This window comes from Acipenser ruthenus, chromosome 11, assembly GCF_902713425.1.
Source record: "Acipenser ruthenus chromosome 11, fAciRut3.2 maternal haplotype, whole genome shotgun sequence".
Classification (NCBI taxonomy): Eukaryota; Metazoa; Chordata; class Actinopteri; order Acipenseriformes; family Acipenseridae; genus Acipenser; species Acipenser ruthenus.
The window spans coordinates 7,367,024-7,387,456 of NC_081199.1; the positions used below are offsets into that span (position 1 = coordinate 7,367,024).

At 40.7% G+C, this 20,433-nt stretch overlaps 1 protein-coding gene across 2 annotated transcripts in view; it reads right to left on the reverse strand.

Moving 5' to 3' along the window:
- Positions 1–20,433, reverse strand: part of LOC117426819 (breakpoint cluster region protein-like) — a 102,582-nt gene that overhangs the window by 32,727 nt on the left and 49,422 nt on the right. For both annotated transcript variants that reach the window (XM_059033194.1, XM_059033195.1), the window contains exons 2-5: positions 15,507–15,697; positions 10,484–10,588; positions 9,121–9,306; positions 582–689 (exon numbers count right to left, since the gene is read on the reverse strand). In XM_059033194.1, the coding sequence (XP_058889177.1) occupies positions 582–689; positions 9,121–9,306; positions 10,484–10,588; positions 15,507–15,697 (590 nt within the window). The remainder of the gene's footprint in view (positions 1–581; positions 690–9,120; positions 9,307–10,483; positions 10,589–15,506; positions 15,698–20,433) is intronic.

Below are 20,433 nucleotides of genomic sequence, written 5' to 3' on the forward strand. Positions count from 1 at the left end.
TAAAACTGCTGATAATTAACCTTTTAAAGATGTTAAAGTTTGTTTCCAAAAGCTGTACTGATCTCTTTTCTCAAGCCAAGTGCTTCGTTAAAAACATCTGATTTGGAGTATTCTGGGACCATCGTGAAAGAATGGGATTATGGTTTGTGACAGGTGTCAGGTTAAAGGGCTCCCATTACTCAAGACAGAACTGCATGTTATCAAGGCTGTTACTGACACTGTTTCTTGTCAAAGGAAAACACAACAGCAGTGTTATATGGTACTATAACGCATTACCAGTGTGTTTTGGATTATTAGTGGCCAAATTATAAAATGCAACCACTGTTGTATTGTTATGCCACTGCATTGAAGATCGTTTGGTAATGATGGCTTTCCATGCTTCACCTGAATATAGCAAGAACAAGTCATCTGGACAATTCTATTTGGAAGTAAATAACAAAGACACACACCCTACAGGAAGGCTAACACAGGAGTTGGTAAATGAGAATCGCAGGGGAGGAAAGGGTTAATTTCCTAGCTGGACTAAACACTGTGAGCGGGATCAGTTCCTGTCCCTTATCCTGCGGCTGATGACGTCATACCTCTGAGATTTCTGAAAACTGTGTGTTGGCCTGGCAGCACTTGTCTGCGGTTTCCACGGCAACCTCGTAGTTATCCACAAAGGCCCGGTACACTCCAAGCTGGCTTGCCTGGTGGGTAAAGAAAATAAACATCAAAACAATTACAAAACAGAAGTGCCACTTCACTGTGAACAACAAGATGCTAGCAACAAAAGAACAATAACTGAGAGTCCCCTTCCCCCATCATCTATAACTTCAATGTTCTGCTTTTTCATTATTATTATTATTATTATTATTATTATTATTATTATTATTATTATTATTATTATTATTTATTTCTTAGCAGACGCCCTTATCCAGGGCGACTTACAATTGTTACACGATATCACATTATACATTATTTCACATTATACAGATATCACATTATTTTTACATACAATTACCCATTTATACAGTTGGGTTTTTACTGGAGCAATCTAGGTAAAGTACCTTGCTCAAGGGTACAGCAGCAGTGTCCCCCCACCTGGGACTGAACCCACGACCCTCTGGTCAAGAGTCCAGAGCCCTAACCACTACTCCACACTGCTGGCCTTTTCACAAGGACACACAACACCGCTGCTTGACATACACCTCAGTATACAATCCCGGTGAGCAATATTTTAAGGTGAATGTTGGAATTTAGTTGTCATTTAAAATCTGAATGCTCATGAAGATCTTGAATTTGCTAAATTTAGCTTTGAATCTCCAGTTTGTACCCATTTTAAAAGGTCTCTAAATCACACAAGCCATCTTCTTCAAAACAACTCTGATTTATTGAGGAATATTTTTAGCAACACAACAGACTAGAAAAAAGCTAAGCTACAGCTGCTTTCATAATTAGGTTCTTAGAGGAATCTTTGTATTTCATTACACTAAATGATGTCATCCCCTACTCGGTTCAAATAAAAATAAGGGCCCTTTTTATTGACAGCCTAAGACAAAATAAAATGAATTGAATTGTCCATGTGGTGATTGTTGCTTTGACCCCTGTTGTGTTTTTATATAAGAACAAGAAATGCACAATACAGCAGAACAGACAGGCAGCTATTATAATTACAAGACAGCAGAACAAGATGTTGAGGTACAGGGTCAGAGGAGGGACAATATTTACAGCCCGGAGCCTACAAAATTCTTGCAGTGTTTCTGGGCCTGCTACAGCTGTCATGGCAACCAAAGCTGACCCTTGTGCTCCAAATCCCAGTGTGAGATTAGATGGCAGCATTTAGGAATACAAATAGAAAAGACAGGATGGTCATTTTAATTCCTGGAGAAATTATTACAAAAGGTATAATTTATAACTTTCCTATTGTCTAAAACGTATTCATTTTGATCAAATGTGCTGGGGGAAAAAAAGATATTCAGTGTAAGACAAAATAGATGTATTAGGATATATATCAACTTGGTTGCATTATACTGTATATTGTACGTCTTATTAAATATGACTTTACAGTTCAACCTAACCAGTACGAAATGTGTGCTTATAAGCAATGCCAGCAGTAAATCGAATTCAATACAAATATCGAAACAATTGTGAGCAATTGGCAGCAGCATCAAGTAGATAGGATGTTATATCATGCAACATCAAGAATAGATTAAACTTCAATAGGCTGGTAATCTTCTTAAGCCTTTAGACTTCAGCCTCTCCCCATATAAACTCCACTATCCCCTATTGCAACCCACATTTCAGTGCTCTTCACCGCATGGGGACTAGCCACTGAATCCCCAAGGTCGAAGGTCAGCCAATGAATTAATGGTCAGGGAGAGGAGACGGCCTAGAGAGCAGCTCATTTGTCAAGGAGTCGTTGGTCTGAAAGGCACGCCAATGCTTTCACAGCACATCTCCTTCACACAACAGCTTTATATGAGACAGAGGAGTCAAGGGTCCTTGTGCTGTATTTAAAGACTGTTGTTTATAAACATTCTCTTGACAAAGGGCTTTAAAAACTGAAAGCCTCTTCAAAAACTGCTACTGCTGAATAGAAAACCTTCCTTAATATTTCAAGCCAGGATTTATAAAGCTTTAAGTTTTGTGATCCCTTTCTTTTAAACTAAAAATAACAATAATGCTACTTTATCAATATAAATGCATTCAGGAATAAATAAATAGTCACTCTTGTCTACATCATCTGTGATTGATCAAATACTCTGTATGCAGGGAGTGACTAACAATTCATATTGCTGTATTGTCATATAGACAAGACCGAATATATAGTTCCTTGTCCAGTCCACTTCAATCACCCTCTCTTGATAGGTATAAAGGTATATAAGGAAACCCAGCAACACTGTGCTTTCTACAGTATACCTTGCAGCCACAACAAGACATATTCAATTGATCTAAACAGTGGCGGATCTGTTTAAATATTAAGATCTTCCCAATTCTGTAATTTGACTTCCTTTTAAAGACAACAATCCACTCTAGAGACTCACACACAATGTTAGAGATGTTGGTTTTCCCAACATCTCTTTCTTGATTTAACAACCCTGTATTAAAGACAGCCTTTCAATCCGTTGAACAGGCCCAGCAGTCTGTCTGTAGTTTTCTCTCCATCCCAGCTGGCTTTCACTACACTGGCAGTATAAAATCTATCCGTTTCTATTTTACTTTCTGTGACATTCCCAGTGTGTGGGATAATCTCAAATATCCCACACCTACAGATGGAGCCCGCAGCTAAAATAACTTCCGTAACACTAACCAAGGCTGGAAATAATCAGAAACAAACCGTCTCCAGGAAACTGGCATGGTAAAATCAAATTTCTGCCGACACAATGAATTTGGGATCTTCCCAAGATGGACATATTCGGAAATCACATTTGCAGAAATGAATTTGTCTATTCTTATTTTTTCCACGTGTATTGAATCATTTATAAGTCCACTTGTTTTAAGTTGATTAAAGATGGCGCGCATAGAAAAAATGACCTTAAAATTTGCAGAATTGCAGAAATGGGCCTGCATAGGATTCAGTTCACATGGGAAAAAAAAACAACTTAATTTCTGCAAACATACCCTATAGCAGTTTCATTAGAATTGAAACAACTTCTATCGTAAATATTTTATTTTTGGCCATCCCTTGTAGGCAGAATTCCCATCTGTGACAGGGAGACCATGTCGCTGTTTCTTGGAGTGCATGTGTGCCTTTAGGGAAGCAGCCGGGGCACGCAACAGGAGACGTGTTGCTAAGCAAATTTTTGAGCAGGTGGGCATGCCTGGTGCTGAGCTGATTGGGAGGTTCGGATTGGCTGGGGAGAAGCTGGGCGGAGCTCAAAAAGCATCTGCGCCACAGCATGGGGCTACTGCACGGCTATAGCCATACAGACGGGCGCTGAGAGGAAGATTGCTGTGTTTTATTTTATGTTGTGTTGCAGACTCTTATCAACCCAGGAGCTGAAGCTATGGAGCCAGCACTAACCCCGGGAGCATTTACCCCTGCACACGAGCACGACCCAGGAGACCGTCCGCTCCATAGGATTAACTACTTCGGAACCCTTCCACTGCAAGACGGTGCTCGTGAAGGCATTGCCCAGCCGAGTCCGTATGAAGAGGCAGGAGTCGCGTATAGAGAGGGTTTGTGTAGAGTAGTAGGTTCCTGGAGTGGGACGTTCCTTGTAGTGGGACTAGCGCTCGCCTTGTGTGGCAAACTTTTATTTTTTAGCTTTGTTTTGTTTTCTTTATTAAATGTGACTCTAGGGCTACCATTGCTGGTACCCTAGTGTCAGCACTTGTGTTTATTAAACCTGCGTGACTGTGCAGCGTTTCAAAACCAGTGCTCTCTATCTACCTCAATCTTGCTGACGACCCATGTGTGTGACAGGACCCCTTGTTACACCATCTTATAGATGTATGTCCTTTATTCAGAAACTACGTAACATACCATATTTTAGGTGTCAGTATAGAAGATGGATTAGATTATGACACAACCAAACACGTGATAAGGAACGCCCATACCAAGTCTAAATCAAGAGGTTCTCAAGATAGGACTCAAAATTGTGTGACATACTACTGTATGTAGAGCAGCTTCCACTGTAAAAATTCAGAAAGCAGATACATCTATAAATGAGTTATTATCACGGACAGCGTGCCATATTGTCAGCTCTGCATGGCAACTCTAACGCACTGTACCAGCCAAATGTCTTGGATGCACCATCGGATTGGGAGGTTGTGGCTTCCCTGCCCACCTGGAGCACAGGCTAATGCAAATCACAGTGAGCAGACTGGGGCAGCCTAATCCTTCAGGGTTAGAGATTACATTTTAAAACACGGTACTACACTAAAGAAAGTTCTCAATGTGCTTGTCTTCCCTTCCAGGAAATCTGTTACACTTTCTTGGTTCATCTCAGCAGTGTTTTCTAGGTGAAGGCTAATGATGGTTAACAAGTTGTCAAAGGGTGGGGAGATAACCCTGGAAGGGGAACACTATCTGAAAGCATGGTTTGTGAACAGATTTCCTTAACCTAGGCTAGTATCATGTTACATGTTATCATGTTCTTCCTAAACTGCACATCTGAGACCTATGTATATAGCAAATGGAAGTGCAAAACAATTAGGATTTCTGGAATTCATTTGTTAGCTTCGATCACTTTAAAAAGAGAAATTGACACAAGCCAGATTATTATGCCAATTAGCTGGATGAAGCTGGATCAAATATGAGCACATGCAGGAGTTGAGAGTGTATGAACTCAGGTCCCTCAATTAGTGGTCAGTACTGCCTTACACTGGGGTGACGCACTGTACCAGGGCCTCTGCAGCCCTACTGCTGCCTGCATCACTGCTTCTCTGCTTTTCACTTGGATTTCAAGTCCCTTCTTGGTAGCCCGGAAGCCAAACACAACCTTTTGTGGTTCTTCCAGCAGGAGATTGCGAATGGAAGCGAGTGGGTGACTCAGTGGGCATCACATTGCTTGTAACTTCATTAAATTTAGAGTTCAATCCTATAAAAAGCTGAAATAATTATTCATGAACCCATATTTGCTATTATAACAGTGTTTCAGTCTAAAACGGACATACTGTACTTAATTCATCAGCCCCAGAAACAGACAGCCACTCTGCTCGTGGAGCTGCTGTATAAATGTGAATCCCACATGCTGTCTGTGGGAATGCTAAACAAATGGGACTGCCTCTTGGGGTTGTGAAATGCTTTATTTCATTTTTTGTCCTTCATCTCTCTATTTAGAAATGATTTCCCCCCTGAGTAACACAACTGTGATGCAACATCCTTTCATTTGCATTGCGTGTGGGAGGGGTCTTGTTTCTCAGCTTTCAAGCGCACACAGTGAGTCACTGGCTGAGTATCAGGAACTCCAGCCCTGAATCTCTCAGAGCCTGGACACTGACCATTCTACTACACTGACTTACACAGTCAGACACGCAACCCATCAATCTGAGGAATAAACTGGAGACCATAGTTCTGCATGAAAGGGGTCTCCTAGATAGCAGACCGTCTCCTTCAACAGGTTCACATGAATGCCTTTCATCGAATCAGTTGTGTAGACAGTTGGGTCCCTGTTTTGGAGCAAGGGCAAGATGAACACAAAAAATTAACCAACAAGCAAAAAGCAACAATATCTTAACCGCTCTTTCCTGCGACTTGGTTTAGATGATTGGACACTTACTGTTTTCTTCCTCTCAGTGCCTTCTGTGCTTGCTTCAAAACAAGGCCTTTGTTCTTTTGAGATGGTCCTTAAAGGATGGCTGGTTCTCACATCTCACTTATACACAATTATTTGTAATAAATAAATAAGGAACAAGAACTAAACTAAACCTCTTACTAAGTTACCGCAAGGGCTGCTGTGATCGATGCTAGGAACTTTGGGACAAATCTTTGTTAATTACAGGAGATTAGTGCCGATCACAGGAAAAGCTGCAGCAGAGCTTAGCTGTGAGCTCATCAAGTGTAGCTGTGGAAATCCCTGTGTAAATTCCAGGCAGTGCTCCACATCCCCCAGCTCTGTGCAAGCTGTCCCTGAACAAACCATCCTGTTTACTCTGCACTTAACCCCTTCACTGACTCGCTCCCATGCAACTCTCTGTGCTCTCCTGCACCAGTGCAATCTAATGCCTCAGCAGGTCCTCTGTGTTTGTGTAGCCAACACGGCAACATCTCGCTCTCTGATCTCATCTGTCTAATCTTGTTTTCTTCCAATTACTCAATAAGATTAAGGAACATGCAATCAAATTAACAGGTATGCGGACACGTTGTATTGCCCACGGAGTATCTCTCGCGGGATACACTATTTTTTGTATTCAATAAACTATGGAAGAAAACTCCTAGTTGCCAAAGCGAGTCCTTGGGGAAGCATCTTAGAAAGTTTATACTGTAACATGCTGTACACCGTGTGGGAAATAATGACTGTGTTCCTTTCCACTGAATTGCCTCAAGATGTGCCTACTTTATATCCAAGCAGCTCCTAATGATACAGTACAGCCTTGACAAGTTCACCCAATCAGAGACCAGAACTCATGCATAAGTAGGTCACTGTGACCCTCTTAACCCAATGAACTGGTATGAATCCCAATGCTGAATGTATGTATGTATGTATGTATGTATGTATGTATGCTTTCACACCTTCTAGATGATCATTCATTTATCTAACAAACTTCAGAGAGTAGTAAGAAAACTAAACTGACACACAAACATCTGCTTCACTACCAGCTTGTAATACATTCCAATACATTTTGCAAGGAAAGCACTTTTACAGCAGCTAACAAAAATGAACATACTTTTCCCATTAGTTGCCTATCACAGATCTTCACTTAAATCTAAAAAGCTCTGCTCTTGCAAAGCAGAGTGGTTTGTCACAAGAAGTCCATTGGGCTGCCTGGAACTTGCCAATGACTTTTTCGGTGTCTTCTGTACATCAAAGAGCCCTTTTATTTACCCTGGAATGCCTTCCCAGCGCTCGTCAAAGGAAGTTACTGGAAGAAACCCTTGATAGCGACAGACTGCATACTTTCATGTCACTTTATTTTCGGGAATAAAGTTAGTGTTTATGTTTGGAGATCTAGTGGGAAACTGGTAGAGCCTCACAAAGCCTGATAAGAAAACAAATGCTTTTCCAGTAAACACATTCCCCTAAATAGAAGACACACAGAAAATACTGTGTGTGCTTCGCAAGAGATTCTGCCCATGTTGTTATATGATAAAGACTGGGCTTGTTTTAATTGACTACAGTATTAAGTTAGTTACCACCTTTTTTAACACCAATAATTATTGCCAGGAACAATACTCCTCCCCTTTCTTATTCTGGGAACAAAGATAGGATCTGAAGAAACACAAATGGTCTTCTAATCAGCATACTGTATGGAAGGATTCAGTCAAACCATTCAGAGCTGCTTTTGTATTTCCTACTCAATCAAATTCTCCGACTCAGTACACCCCTGAACTGGTGTGTGAAGAATATCAAATTCAACAAGCTCTTCATTTAAAACACATAGGGGTATATTTGAGTTCACTTGAATCATTTACTAACAGGAGAAGATCAGCCAAACAGCTACAGCTGCTCAGTGTTGCTACGCAATGTATCTTAACTAATGTATTCTTCTCACTGTATTTAGATACATTTTGTATGTCATTTTTTCGTTCCAGTGACTGCAGCTTCAACAGAGCTTTAACATACGTTTCATCCTAAAGACAGGACTTGATGTTCCTAGTTGATGTAACAAATACATCAGTAAGAAATACCATATGGAACAGATGTTGCTTTTTAAGTTATTTTTTACCCATACAGAATAAGCTCCAAACTACTCAGAAAAGCAATTGAACTGGCCCTTCCTCCAACAGTTAGTCTAGCTTGTTTTTACCGGTACAATTGTTCTGTTCCTCCACCCACATCTCAAATAGCGGCAAAGCCTTCAGGAACACAAGCTTGCCAAACAGAAAACTGAATGGAGCGACAGGTACAGCCTGCTCTTGGCCTGTACAAGCTTCAGAGGATGGCTGGCACGGGCCTTGTATGCAGATACATAATTAGACTTTATTAGTCACAGCAGGTGGTTAGAAAATGTTTTCTACCAATCAATTACTGCCATCTACCATCTGGTGTGTTTCTGTGCCACGTGCGTGTCTGTGTGTGTGTGTGTGTGTGTGTGTGCTGGGTGGGGCTCCATCTGTGCTGCTCATGAGCAGACAGTCACCAGACCTAGTCTCAGATGAACTGTGGTTTATATGATTCAATGTAAAGAGGAAAGTAAGCTGGTGTCAATACCCTTAGAAACGTGTCCCATAGTAAATGTGTAGCAAAGTGTAATAAAGCATACTGAAAGCATGATAAAGCATGGGTAAGCATTGTAAAGAATAGCAAGGTGTGGTAAAGCATCTTAATAAACACGGTAAACTATGGTAAATGCATAGTATAACCACGGGAAAAGCATTGGAAAACTGCTGAAATACCAGGCAAAAATACTGTGGTAAACTTTTATAAGGGAATTGATGTGTGTGTAGCATACTGTATGTGAGCACAGGTTTGGCACTCGCGCCCCCATTCCCTGCCCCCTGTTACCTCCCGGGCCCGCCCCCACGTATCTCACCAGTTTCTGGAAGAGGTCGCCGACCCGCTGGTGGTGGCTCCACTGCTGCACCCTGGGAAGAAGGCCGTCGTAAAACTCCTTGTGGATCTCGTAGAGCTCCGGAACTTTGAAGAAGATGGTCTCAACCTGCTGGACAGTCAGCACCGGCTGGGAGGTGGTGGCGGCTGCTTTCAGGGGCTTCATAGGCTGAAAGAAACACACCAGTACATGAAGCACTATTCACATTTTTTTTTTCAAAATTGTCATTACCTGAATAATGAATAACTTCTGGGGGTGCAAAATTGGTAGATATCGATCAATCAAATGGGAGTCAAAAAATAGTAATACACTTTTATAAAGGTAGAACTAGATACTTTTACTCAAAAGCACAAACAAAAAAAGGTTCGGATAACAACTAGTTTGTGTCTTGTACTGTAAAATAAATAACAATGGGCTGAGATATACATATATGTGCAGTTACCTTTCCTAAAGTACTAAAGCGTTCTGCAGTTTGAAGTGGCATTATCTACCCAGGACCTGTGTCGATAGACTTAAGGGCTCTCACATTCATCTAAATTTACAAAAGAGGCTAATTAATAGCATACATTTTACACTTCCCCAATACAGAATACAGAATGCAGGTTTGGGGTGGGGAAGGGGGAGTTACTGTACTTAGAATGGTTCACTAAAGATGTTATTCCAGGGAGGTCTTGCTTCAACCCAAATCTCTGGATCAAGGAGGTTGAGTTACATGCCAACAACCACTAGCTCACCAACCCACCCTATCTCAAAGCACCATGGGTTTTACCACACATGAACCAGGACCCACAAGAGGCTCCTGATTATCCCAATCTGACAGTTAGATTAGCACTGGTGTGTGTGAATACACTGCGGTTTAGCCGCTCTATCAGGGACACTCTTGCAAACCAAGCAGTAGCTCTATGGCAAGCAGAATTCTCAACTCAAGCTGATGGTAGAAGATACTTGATCAGCATCCGATTTCAAGAAAAAAATATGTAGGCATGAAGCCTGTGGATATATTATACTGAAAGGAAAATATTGGATAATGGGGAATTCATTTGATAGCAATTATACAATAATGTGACCTTTGACTTGTGTGTAGTGTCCGGTTGCAGATTGGAATGTGGATTGTAGACTTCAGATGGAACCGGCTGCAGCCCCAGTTTGGTATAGGAACCAGATGAGATTGAGTTTTAGAGACGGGTTTCATGGTGCAGATCAAAATGTGTCATAACTACTGTAACAGTCCACTGATTAAAACCAATCCTAGTGTCACTTTTATTGCCTATTGTATTTCATAATAAGTCGCCCGGTTATACTGGTCTTTTGAAGAGAGACTTGGAGGACCTGAAGGATTTCTCACCAGGAGCAGTGCCTCCAGATGGCTGAGGTAAGTCTCTTCGCTGGCCAGGATCCCCGACAGGACCCACTTTCTCATCTCCAGCCCTTTCTCCAGGTCAGGCTCGCTCTGCAAGAGGAAGGGAAACTGGGATGAGCACAGCCTACAGTGGGATTCCAAACACAGGGGTTCTGTCTATTTATCGTATTAAGGTCAGTCTCTGATTAAACTGGATGATTTGTGACATACTGGTGTCCATGTAACACCTGAAATCCCATTCACACACAGCAGATGGGATTTGGGATGCAACATGGACGCTCACTCTTTAATTTTAAGTTGGGAAAATCAAACAGAGTGGTGTCCGTTTTACATTTCAAATGGGATTTTGGCTTGTAACATGGACACCTGTGTCACAATAATCAGAAGTTGGCAGTAATCAACTAGTATCCCACTCAATCATGTACATTTTTAATGGGCAAGCCAGGATAACTTCCCTTTAATATGAGAAAACAGCTGCAAATACAAAATTAGAGCCATCAGTAAAATGTAGATCTCCTTGACTGACATCCACCATAAGTACCCGCAGAAATGTAATGTGACATACATAGAGCATGATGGGCAAAGACAGGTTTCTCTATACAGTAAATATCTTTATGTAATAAAGTTTATTTGGATAGTTGTGATGACATAAAAGGTATGGTATGTAGGGCGTCTCCACTACACCACCGTCTCCTGCATTCCCAGTGCGGGAAGAGTGGTAGCTGGTTTAGACAGTTCACTGTGGAATGTGTATCTACCTTTAAAACAAGGAAATAAAATCAATAGCCAGTCTAGAATAATGACATGAGGGTTTGACATGTATTCACAATTTGAATGCACCTGTCTCAAATAAACAAAGAGCGCTAACATAAAACCATCAAAGCATACAGTACAAGTCTAAACTGAGTTCAATGGCACTGTCTCAAAAGAGTGACTTTGATCATTTTTGTTTGTTCGCTTCAAATAAAGACACACCAACGTACACAGACGCAGCAGACAGCTCCTTCAGTGAAAGATGCATTGGAGCGTGCAGGTTTTTCACAGCTGCTGCACAGGTCTCTGTTTTACTTTTTTATTTGCGAAAAAACGTGTCCTTTTTGTTCGACGTTGCTAAAAAAAAAAAGAAAGAAAAGCACGCTCTCTTGGCCTGTGCGCAGTGTTATTTTGAAAAGAGTGGAAGCTGGCAGCAGGCACTCGAGGGCGCCTTGGGCAGAGCATCAGATGTTCAATATGAATTTCCTTTTACTGGAAATGGAAAGGCAGAGTTTCCAGGGGATGAAATGAACAGCGTCGCTCCCCACCACAGCTTCCACCGCTCAGCAGTCAAGTATCTGAACGAATCTCTCTCTCAGAGCTGTGGGAGTGCGCAGGCCTTCCGGGCAGGGGATGCAGACACAAGCTGGGACGGATGGCAATCCTGATATAACCGTATTATGAATAAAAAGAAAAACAAGGATGACACTCGACTCCTTTAGGAATTGAAACCTCCACGGCAGGTGCGACGAACCCAATCTGATCATTCATTTGCAGGCCAGAAAAAGTATATACCTTGATACGGTAACGTGAGGTTTTAAATAAACTGTGTACAAATAGAAGTGTACAGCACATACATACAGCATGGAAAGACACACCCCTACTATCAGCCCACTATGAAAGTCTGTCAAATCTTCTGTCTCTATCCCTGTGGCTGCTTATTCCAGGTGCTTCTGTCATTGAAAAAGGTGTTCTGGTCTTTACTGGTTGATAAGAGCCAGTGATCCCTTAGTTCAGGTGGATGTTGAATACAGGTTTTACTCTTTACATAAGCAAGCTTATAAATACGCCAAAACAAAACCAATTAAACAAACCAAGAAATCAGACCCAGTCAAGCAGGTCGCTGTGATTTAAACCAACAAACAAATTAGAAGCTCATTCTTTAAAAAAACAAAGCTGTCTGCTCTTCAGAACCCTGCTGGCCTAGTGAAACACAGGAAAGACGCTGCTGGGAGTCTCTATTCAAACTCAGCTCTGAATAATTCCACAGTTAAACAGGACTGAAGTTCAAAGCATTATGCAGCCCACTGTTTGTTTGCGATTTTGCACAAAAGAGACCCGAATACATAATCGATTCAAACAAATGGGAACTGCACTGCTCTAAGATAATATGGGATTTGCGAGCTCATGCATGATATGTGTTAATTAATACACTTATATAAAAATCAACCAATCGTTGTTAAGGACATGTTCATATTAAGACATCATGGTTCTAAAGTTAAAAAAAAAACACTTTTTACATTTAATAGTAGTTCATGAGTACAATTATTTTAAGTTAGTATGTTGTGTGTAGGGTGTCTCTTACAACAGAAATCCTTTTTCACTTTGCGGTCCCCTCTCTCCCAGACTGGGATGACATCCCTTATAACAGGTGCAGCCAGCCCAGGTCCTGGAGAGCTGCAGGGTCTTCTGGTTTCTGTTCCACCTGAGTTCTCAATTCCTTGATTCCAATGATTTTTTTTTTTAATTGGTCAACACTAACATTTATTCTAGGTCTTGATGATTTAAAGAAACCCAGAAAACCTGCAGGACTGTGGTTCTCCAGGACCAGTGTTGGCCACCCCTGCCTTATACAATAAAAGACACCCTGTACAAGATGTAATAACTTACAGTAGATCCCTGTTAAGTGCAAAGCCCACTTACATTCTTAGTGTAACATTTGTTATAAGACAATATGGAGGCTGTCTGTGCTGTTCACTGGCTGCACTCCGCAGCTCCTCTCCGTGACTCAACACACTGCATAGGGAGGCTGTTCCAAAGCACCTGCAGCCTGGCAACATGCACTAAACACCAGCCCCCGAGGACACAGGAAGCTGTCTGCTCTCTGTCACACACACACACTCACTCTGCAAGACCTCCAGCTTCAGGGAGCTCCAGGCTGCTTAGGAATGAGTGCATGCTATATTATGTATGCAGGTGCTGAGCGTTTGCATTGCTTCCTCATGACTGGTAGTAGAGGTATGGCAACGAGGAGAAACCCCTCCCCCTCCCCCAACTCCCCCTGCCACATCCCACGCCAGTCCTATAACAAGCAGCTCCCAGGAGATATGCCGGGCCTTTGAGTTCTGAGAATAGGACAAGGGGATCGCTGTCTGGAATACCAAGCAGCTCTGAAAGAGCAGGAAGGGAGGCCAACTCATCATCACTGCCTTTCTAACAGCGTGCTTTAGTATCTATACGAGCATCTATAAAGGATTTACAGACATATAAAAAGGTAGCTATCTGCATTCATAGCCTGCCCAGATTTTTAAACAAAAAGGGGCTATATTATGGGTCTAACGATAAACTAACATCACAATACGATCCGTCGGTCGCGATACGATATATGTTTCGATATACAGGTCATGATACGATATGAATCACGATACAGGGGATGGTCCTGATGTGGTACTTGTATGATGCATAATAAGATGAAATGGGTTAGGGAGAGTATGTATTCATACCAATTCTGAACACTCTTATTCTTCAATGCTGTGCTTTTGGTCTTGTATCACAATACAAATGAGACATGCCTCTATTACGATACTATAAATCATGCAAAGAAAGTGTCACGATTCATTGATACACGGTGAATCGCTACACCCTTACTTTATATATTAAACCTCTTCACACACATAAAAGACACTTCTTCTAGTGACTGATAACCTCTTCGCTATTTGTCCCTTGGCATTTGGGTTGGGTAGGCTGCCATATGTTTATGATTAATGTGGTGGAAAGGGGCGTCCAACCATCAAACCAAAGCTTTTTTTTAATGAAAGGTTGATTAATCAAGGATTCAAAGATGTAAGGCTGATGACAGGCCAGTTAAAAACAATTACATTAAAAACCTTCATTATTTGAATTTGCTCTTATTTACTACCGGTTTTATTGTATTTCATAACTGCTCATCTCTAATATCATATTTTGTTTTGTGATATTTTGTAATGTGACACTTTGTAACAACTTTAAGTTGCCCTGGATAATAATAATAATAATAATAATAATAATAATAATAATAATAATAATAATAATAATAATAATAATAATAATAATCCAAACACCTGTGCTACCTATCTTGTTGATGTGCTTTTCAGCCCTCAGCTTCCTGTATTTACATTACAGTGCGGTACTGTTTGTTATGTAAAAGATAAAAAGCAATTGAATTGGGAAAGTCAATCTCACAGTTGTGATCCGTTCACTCTGAACAATTTGATTATCCAAACACTCCCTGAACCCAATTACATTAGCTCAGATAACAGAGGTTTTACTGTCCTTATTAAAACGCACATACATCTGTAAAATTTTTACCTCTTTCCAGTTCAGGGTTCACGTCTAATTACAGACATGCAAACTGACCAAAGCAGAGGTCAGCACTAGAGATTGCATCAGCAATCAGAAGAGGGGTTAAAGGTTGTGGCTTTTAGAACAAGCTTTACTGGTGGTGAGCGGCTATTACCTATTGATGGATCCCCAAGCATCTATCCGTTTCCCAGTTCCTTGTGCTGCCGATAAAGGTCTTTGGGGATTCAAAGTGTTGCAGTTAAATGCTTCAACTGTAGTGCTTTAGAGGGGTTGGGGTTTGTTAATAATTCTTGCATGGTCTATTGAGGTAGGGTGACTCTTTTTTATCAATTGCCTGAGACACCAAAAGAGGGAGACAGTGAGCACACCCTCACCATGTTTCCTCACATCAAAAAAATAGCTTTGCCTTGATATAGGATATAATATACACCATGAACTTGGCTTCAGCTATGTGTGCCCAGCTGTACTCAGAGAGAAGACGTGTTCGAGAGCTCTATTGAGGCCACTGGGGTGTTATTAACTTGAGTTTTACACCAGGATGTGATGACTGAAACAGAAAACAATACAAAATGAATACCAATAACAAGACAAATAGGTTAGTTAGTATTGTAAATGAAGAATCGAACTGAACAATTGGACTAGAGAGTGTCCTGGCTTTACTAAAGAGGCTAGTAGTGAAGGAGAGGTCACTCACTGATTTGGAGGACTCCAGTGAGCCCGAGGACAGCGTGTCTCTGCTGCCGCGGCTCTTGGAGCTGAGGTGAGGGGAGGAAGAGGGTGAGTCGTCGATGTAAGGCAGCATGTCGTGGTGGTGCCGCCGTCGCTGCTCCTCCGCGCGGTCTGCATCGTACCCGTAAGTGGGAGGAGTCCCGCTGAACGAGGCATCTGCAGGAGGAGAGAGCAAGAGGTCAGAGCGAGGTCATCTTCTGAAATCCAAGCCAAGCTTTACACACACACGGACAAACACGCACACACACTCGCTAAAACCTCTTAATACACAATTGTGTTCCTTGGAGAAACATCGATTATATCTAGGTAACTAATCCTAGCACGCAACTGTTTTTTGAGGCTGGCTTGCAAAGGCATTAAAACAGCAATGACCATGGCAATCTTAAATGTACAGACATATAGTACTGACACCCTCATATATCCACACAATATGATACTCTCAATAACTTATGCAAAACAAATGGTAATACCAAGTTGCATAATAAAGTAAAGGAAACCCTGCAACTCGCATATCAAAAAGTACTTTATTGGTTTAAAACAACATTTAAAAAAGCTGCAGTTCAGCCGAGGATTGCCTTCAGCAGGGTACCCACAGAGTGTTAAATTAAAGGATACATGCGTGGCACAGCATTCTTATTCTTCATTTCAGGTACGCACAGTACCGAGCTCCAATTGCAATGATTTCTTCCCAGCAGTTTTCTATGGCCCTTGAAGTTTCCATAAAAATTATGAGACACACACTTCCTGGTCATTAATTACTTTCTTTTTTTTTCTTTTTTTTTTAATTAGCAGCCCTCATTAAAAATGTGCAGCCTGGTTTTAATTACTAAGCATTTGAGAAAATGGTTTGGAAATAATAGCTCCTGTCAGAGGAAATGGGAAACTCAATTAACAATCCGGCCAATAAATAATTGAAGCTCTGTAAAATGATTATATTAAAAATGCCATGGCATAAAACGCTGCAATTAAGGAGGAAGCAGTTTTAATTTCCCCTGAACTGAACCCTCCCTATTTACAGTAAACCTGCGTGGCTCAATGGTTAGAGCAGAGGACTAGGAGTGAAGAAAGGATTGCCTCAAATCACCACCAAGTCCGGTGGTCTGTTTGTAGCCCTGTTTAAGTTTTATAAGTACAAAATGCTTCACTGAAAAAATGTATGGTACAAATATAGGACATATCTGAAAACCCTGTCTTTCTAACAAGTGTATTACCCTGTGGAAACCTTAGCAGAACCATGCAGACCACTGCATTGGCAGTAATGGGGACACAAAAGTGTTGGCACAAACAGTGCGCAGTGTGAAGTACTGTTTACTATCATTGTGATTACAAAATGAAAAGCTTTCCACTATGTACATTAGAATTTGAATGAGTAAAAAAAAAAAAAAAAAAAAATCTTGACACTTTTTTCATGAGCCATCTCATAAATAATGAATTTAATAACCTGAAGACTCAATTTAAATGGAGATTCAGCTCATTCAGGGAGCCTGCATCGGATGTCTCTTCAGGCTAGCTGAGCACAATATTTGAGAGCTCACAAAAGAAATGCAAAAGCACAAAATGCACTTGCTGTGTGGAGCTGCTCAGCGTGTGGAGATTGCACACCTCTGGCTTTAAATCCACTTTCGCATTAAAATAGTCCGAAACAGTATAATTCCGAGAGAAGTGAGCACCCTTATAAAAGCTGACCACGGTAAATTTGCACAGTAGGTTTTCCAATGCTTTTCTACTGGTTATGCTATGCATTTACAATCGTTAACTATGTTTTGCTTTGTTTTTTTAATATGCTTTACCATACCTCTCTGGGCTTTACAATGTTTACCAGATACACAGTACAGCTCTCTAGTTTCTGCACACCCACTCATGCTTACTATCCTTTCGAGGATTCACCATTGACTCCATTAAAGTAGGGACAGGTTTATATTCCAAATTGCACCAAAACTTTGTACTGTGTGATGATCTACAATATGATCAGCCCCAGCCTGATGCCTTCAGCCTCCTACATACTGCAGTTTATTCTCAATCGGAAAGGGATGCAACGATTAATCCAGTCATTGATTAGATCGATTACATCGCCTCGGCCCATTACCCTAGTGCCCTGCTTGGAGCCTCATGTGTGTATATATATATGTATATATTTTACCAGCAAATGCAGGGTTCTGGTTGTGTCTGAAGGCTTTTGTGAAGAGTCTACAATTTGTTTTTGCTTCTTGGTTTTAAATAACACAGGGCCTCCCATTTTATGTCATTCACCTTGTCTTAACATTTGAAACTGTACCCATAATATTGTCTTTGAACCAGGACAAGTTAACTACCTTGTAGGCTACAGTACCTACAGTATGTGTCATTTCCTCATTTGGCAGCCCAACCAGTCCATGGGAGTCTCCCCACGCAAGCAAATATACGGTTGCTCATTAAACTCCGTTGCCATGGAAACTGGTAGGTCACCGTACAGTTTCCGTCCTTGTTTTCTGGGAACTTCATGCACTGGTAAGCGCTCTCAGACTCACAGTGGAGAGGATGCTATTTACATCTCCAGAAGCTCTTCAAAACAGACACCAGCCCAGTCCCAGAGAGAGAGAGAGAGAGAGAGAGAGAGAGAGGAGTCATGCAGACACCTGATTTAAATGGGAAGCGTGGTTGATGTTAAACTTGTGTTTAAAACCATCTTTAATGTGTTATAGCTCTTTAAAAGCTGCAGTGTCTCCCTGTTAATATTTTACATTCTTTCATAGTTTAGCCTGCAGTGCACTATATACAGACCATGTTGACAGTCCTGTCTATTTTTATTCCTCAATTCTTTCTTCTTGTCCTTGAAAACCTGCTTACACTCATTCTGTGAGCCACCAGTATGCTCCAGTTGCTACCTCCAGCCGTTGGAAGCTATGCTGTCTCTAGTAAAGGTTTTCGTTTACTGATAATATTTCGATTACTATTTTCAACACAGACTTAAAAATAAATATATAGTTAAAACCATTTCAGACTCAGCTACTCTCAGGGAAAAAACGAATCCCATTAGACTTTTGAATAAGCAGGAAACCATCCAGTTGTGTGCGCTAATAAATTAAGTTTCCAGTTGTGCGTTCATACTTTACACACAGTTTCCAAAAGCTGAAATCATCTGAGCCACAGTAACACAGGCCCACATTAGCACACATTATTTGATGCCCCCTGCTTTACTAATCTGATCTGGATGGTAATTGGGAAGCCAAGTGTGTTTTCAAAGGTAAGTCAGACGGATAAACCTTTGAAGTTTTATTCCCTGCAGTCCTGTAATACACACAGCTATTACACATCAGATAGCATGCCTCCGTCACATCACTCCAAGGACCAGACAGACAGCAATGAGAAGTTAACACACTTTTAAGGAAGACTGTTTCAAATTGAATACAGCTATCCTACACAGTACTAAAAAGGCAAGCACTGGACTTTTGTTTCCCTTTCACTGCATACCACAGTCAAACACTGGGTGGCACTGTGCACTATGCAAAAAAAACTATTTTGAAAAAAAAATTATATATATATATATATATATATATATATATATATGTATATATATATATATATATATATATATATATATATATATATATATATATATATATATATATATATATATATATACACACACACACACACGCAGAATGAATTATATATATATATATATATAGGTTATAACTTGTCAAGTACTGTAAGTGATTTGAGCTTTAAGCTTTTATCACATCACGGGTTACTCATTTTTAATCAAGCTGGAAAAAAAATCTATTAGAGTTCCTGTTTTTAACTGCTGATGTCTCTGTAGTGACAGCAATCAGAACAGACCATGGCCTTAGTGCTCATTACACTAGCATGCCAGGAAAGTGTTAGACAGAGAGGGTGAAAGAGTTAACACGATCAAAATAACACCCTTCTGTGCCTTCAAAGATGCATACTTATCTCAAGTGTTGCTCTCCTTTGAGAAGCAGCAGTACGTGAAGCTGGTGCAGTTATTTAAAACGGACCAAAAAAAAAAAAAAAAAAAAAGACAACTCAGCCACCTCTCTCCGTGTTCTGAACCACTGCGAATATTAAGAGCTCTGTGCTGAAATAATTGCAGGAAAACCATAATTTCCTTCCCTGCCACTAGTTCTTTTAACTCATAAAAAATAATCATTAAAGGCTACTGAAAACATAATTGCCATAATGATTACATTACTGGCTGGCATTGTGCTGCTGTCTTTATGTGACAGCTAGAATAAAATGGATAACACATTAGAATCTTAGAACAGAAGCCATACAAGTGCTGCAGTACAGGGCGGGTAAAACTGACTGCCCAGAAAATAAGGGTTCTGTATTGCACTGGGTTAGGGAAGACTGTAATGGTGATAGTTACCAGATCCAGGTCAAACCCACTGGGGCAGTGCCAGGCTCGCAGAGAGATTTAGTAAATCTCAGCACTGCGTCATATAAACCTTTTGTTTCCTGTTCTGGTGGGAGAGATTCAAGGACAACAGAATCCCAGGAACCAAGGATGGGGTTCTGTGCATTACAAATTCAACTATTTCCAGCTATCATGCTGAGCGTAATTAATTTATTGCAAGGCTGAAATCCCTTTCAGTTTGCCTTTAGCACAATGCATAATAATAGGAGCCTTCTGCAACCAATAATAGTGCTTTCTATGCAGCCTTTGTAAAAAAAATACAGTATAGCATTGACACATATTGATTGCACTCGACATAGCCATTAAACTGGAATAAAAAATAAATATCTTTATATATACTCTATAAAGCTGCCTGTAAGTAAGTATTACTCCATTACTCCACTCTGACTATTTTACAGGCTTTCATTTATATTAATATTTGTGTTATTAAAAATGTATTCCCGTGCTGACAGAGAGAGATAAATTAGAAACACTC